This window comes from Malania oleifera, chromosome 11 (genome assembly GCF_029873635.1).
Source record: "Malania oleifera isolate guangnan ecotype guangnan chromosome 11, ASM2987363v1, whole genome shotgun sequence".
Lineage (NCBI taxonomy): Eukaryota > Viridiplantae > Streptophyta > Magnoliopsida > Santalales > Ximeniaceae > Malania > Malania oleifera.
This window is the reverse complement of record NC_080427.1, coordinates 50,205,053-50,209,002: the sequence shown is the minus strand read 5'-3', so window position 1 is coordinate 50,209,002 and position 3,950 is coordinate 50,205,053. Positions and strand designations below refer to the sequence as shown.

Below are 3,950 nucleotides of genomic sequence, written 5' to 3'. Positions count from 1 at the left end.
AAATATTAAATACAACCTGTGTATGCATCATAGACGATATGATTTCATCATCTATCTGTATTTTAATTAAATTAAACAGTCAAAATAAATGTATATACATGGTGTGTCTAGTAATTTCTTGTTAAGCACCTTTAATTATCTAATCATGCAAAGTAAAAGACACTAGTAATTCCCCCTTACTTGGAATAAAGCAATTAAAGACTGAAAATGGTGACACAAATTTCAATTCATAATTCTCTGAGCTGCTTGCTATGAAATTCAGAAGTTCTTTTACAAATAAAAACTAAAATTATCGAGAGAGAGAGAGAGAGAGAGAGAGAGAGAGAGAGAGAGAGAGAGAGAGAGAGAGAGAGAGAGAGAGAGAGAGAGAGAGAGAGAGAGCGAGAGAGAGAGAGAGAGAGGGGGGGGGGTGAGAAGCAGCTGAAGCTCAAACTTAAGCCTTGGGTTGCAGGATGCCCACAATAATACTTGGTACTCATGTGTTATCGTCACCCTCTTCAACAATATGACGGCCACCATTATCGCCATTGCTGCTGCCACGATCACTGGAATGAGTGGAGTTAATAATCATAAAGCCGGAGATGGGAATGGGTGGTGCTGCGTTCTTGCCGTCTCTCGGCGGAGAGAACATCACCGGCAGGTACTCTTCCGTCGTGCATGGGAACCTCGAGTTCTTGAAGTGCTCTTTCAGCATTTCCAAACCCTATTTTATAATCAAACGTTATTGTTAATGTTCAACCATGCATGCATGCCAACTCCATCACGCTCCTATTTGTAAATGAACAAATAATCAGTTCTTTTATATATAGCCCCACTTTCATTGGTTTTTTTTTTTTTTTTTCTAATTTGAAAAAAAAAATTACTTTCCAATTTCCTTAAAAACATTAAAGTAGCTTTAATTAAAACATTTATTTAAAATTGTATAGATTTACACATAATTTTCAAAGAGTCCAAACCTAATTTAAATTGTCGTAAGAATTTTTTTCCAAAAAAATAGAAGGATAATTTTCATGTTTTTTTCTTAAAAATATTTTCCATCTAGCCAAACAGAAATAATAAATAGTATCCACAACAACTAAATCAGATATAACTGGAAACATATTATTAAAGAAATGGATCAAATACCTGCAGCCGTGCATAAGCAACCTCACATATTTTTTTCGATTCAAAAATCTCCCAGTGGTGGGAATGAAATGCGTGGAAGAGTCTCCTCGCCGCTTGAGGAGACGTTAAATTGACGAACGCATACCCCACGTTACACTTGTTACTGCAAATTTAATTATATATAATGATTAATGTTAATGCTTCTGTTTGTGTTTGAGAGAATAAATTTCAAGAATGTTACCTGAAGTCGATCGGGAGATAGAAGAAGTCGTAGGAAGACAACGGCTGATTGCTTCCTTTAATCTTTGTGTTGCTCAGAATGCAGTGATTGTCGAGAATGTTTATGAGCAAATCTCGACTGCTCAATGGTCCAAAAAATTAAGAATTCAAGTTAATTAGTTTATTAATTAATAACCAAGGATTATTTTAAAAATCCATTTAATGAGATTAATTTCAAACAGATTGATTAATGTTTAATTTTGATTGATGGATTAATGCCCAGCTTACTTACCTGTATCTATTTGGAATGTTCTTTATCATTAATGTTGTTCGAGAGCTCTCGTCAATGGCGTCGACGTTGACTAAAAAGCGCGCATCTGAGCTCCTCCATGGCCGAGGTCGGGAGGGCTGGTACGGATATTGATTGTGCGGGCGGTTGATGCCGGAGCCTACTCTCTGCCACGTCCTGCCGGTGGTCGTTGCCCCCGGCGGAGAAGACGAGGCACCGTCGTAATTTGGGCCACCGGGGTTCGAATTCGGCTTCCACTGATAAGTTGGCGAAAAGCGCGGATGAGTTGTGTGCCCAAAGTTTTTGGGAGCCTTGATGATGTTATTTCCTCTGCCGCGATCGGAAGCTGCGGGGGCGGTGGTGGCGCCGCGGCTTGCAGGGGCGGTGGTGGTGCCGCGGCCTGCAGGGGTGGTGGTGGAGTCGCCGAGTGCGGTGGAGATGGCGGCGGAGGGGTTGGTGGGAGCGAGAACGATGGGATTGGTTTTCCTTCTGCATTCGGCGTCGCAGAATTTAATCCTGATTTTCCGGCTGCCTATGAAGATCTGCTTGCCGTTGAGTTCGCTCAGAGCTCTGGCTGCGTCTCTGATGTCGAAGTACTCTATGAACCATCGCTTGTGCTTCAACGGCGCCTCGCGCAGCTCCCTCATCGGCCCTGAGTTGCGTTATAATGAGCTTATCAGTTATAAAAAAGACCAACCCAAATCGCAATAAACGGAAATCTCAACAGGGTAAGGGAAAGAACGTGACAGAGAGAGAGAGAGAGCCAAAAAAGGAAGAAGAGAATTTTCTTTTTTCATCATAATCGAACTGACCCACAAAGGGGACCGACATTTCTAGCACAAGAACAAATTAAAACTGACTCAAGTGAGTAAAGTCCTCGAAAAATCCACAGATTTTTTTTTTTTTTACTCTTCAAGTTCAATTTCTGTTTCACAAAGTTCCCAATTCCGGTCTTTGGGTTTTTGTTTCATGCCAGAGTCAACTGGCTCTGCGATCTTGCTTGGATGCCAAGAAAATGAGAAAAACAGGTAAGTCGTGATGTCCAAAAAAGAAAATCAAAATGCAGAGAGATTTGGTCATTCATGAATTCGTATATACGACATACCAAAACCCCCAAAAATTTCCCGCATCCTGTTCGAGGAGACATTATCATCGACGTTCAAAATTACGATCATCCCCTGATTTTCTCCCTCAGGGTCATTGGCCGTCGCCGGCGGGGCGAACAGTGCCCACACGGTCCGACCGGCGACAAGCCCCGGAGCCGGCGCCCGGACCCCCGTCGAAGGCCCTGTGTGACACAGATAGGGAAACAGCAGCCCACCGTAGTACACCCTGATCATGTTGCTCTGCGGCTGCGGCTGTGGCTGCCTGTGCTGTTGTTGAATCGCCGCCATTGCCGATTCCGCGTGCCGGAGGTCGAAGAAATCGACCGTCACGATTCCCTCTGACAGCCTCTCCATCTGAACCTTCCGGACCTCGCCAAACACCCCCAGGTCCCTCCGGACTATGGATTCGGTGACGTCAGCAGGAACAGAGATCAGAAGCAGAGCTCTCGTGCTCATGCCCAAAGGAGGCTCTGGCGACGGCGAAACTGGGGGGACCCCGGCGTCGACGCCGAAGTTCTCGGTCGCCGGAATCCCGAGGTATATATGTGTATAAGGATAGTAGTAAACATGGGGTGGCTGGGGAAAATTGAACTGGTGGGCAAAAATCATACGCCTGCCAGGCCAAAATTCGTGCGCAGCCGGATCCAAGTGTCTCTGAAACTGAGCGACTGCGGCGATTCTTGCCATGGCTGCTTTGAATTGTTGAATTAGCTCGGAAGAACTAATTAAATCTCCTTCGATCTTTCTTTTTTCTTCTCTCTTCTCAGTTCTTGGTGTGCGTTTGAAGCAGAGTGCCCTGTTCTTAAATATGCGGCGTGTGAAATCTGCTGCGCGCACAAAAATACAAACTCCCGAAACGGCCTTGCCAAGAAAAGGTGTTCCGGCGAAGCGCCAGAGCATCAACTCTGGTGCATTAATGGATACTACAGCTAAGGATTATCAAAATGGTCCACAGTCACTGGAACCACGACGAAGAAGAAGCCGAGCTGCCAAATGGTCTTTTGGAAGCTTGAGTTAACTGCGAGTGCCCAATTTTGTGCTATGACTATCTGCCATTGCAAAATTCGTCTTTCCGAGAATGCCCTTCGTCCTTGTGCTCTGTTCGGAAAGATTCAATGTCGTGGGCCCTAGTACCTCCCCTGTTTCTAGTTTTGCATTAGGGTCTGTTTGTTTTTTTCACTATTTGAAGCAGGCTTTTAGTTAAAGCTTGATATTTAGATAAATGGTAATCT

At 44.2% G+C, this 3,950-nt stretch overlaps 1 protein-coding gene across 1 annotated transcript; it reads right to left on the bottom strand.

Moving 5' to 3' along the window:
• Positions 1 to 220: 220 nt before the first annotated feature.
• LOC131143479 (protein terminal ear1 homolog) lies at positions 221 to 3,727 on the bottom strand. Its single transcript, XM_058091809.1, has 5 exons — positions 2,718 to 3,727; positions 1,616 to 2,264; positions 1,346 to 1,462; positions 1,126 to 1,267; positions 221 to 703 (listed from the first exon to the last, which is right to left on the bottom strand). Exons 1-5 carry the CDS (start codon positions 3,616 to 3,618, stop codon positions 476 to 478), a joined length of 2,037 nt encoding a protein of 678 aa, XP_057947792.1. The 5' UTR covers positions 3,619 to 3,727; the 3' UTR covers positions 221 to 475.
• Between the last annotated feature and the right edge of the window lie 223 nt (positions 3,728 to 3,950).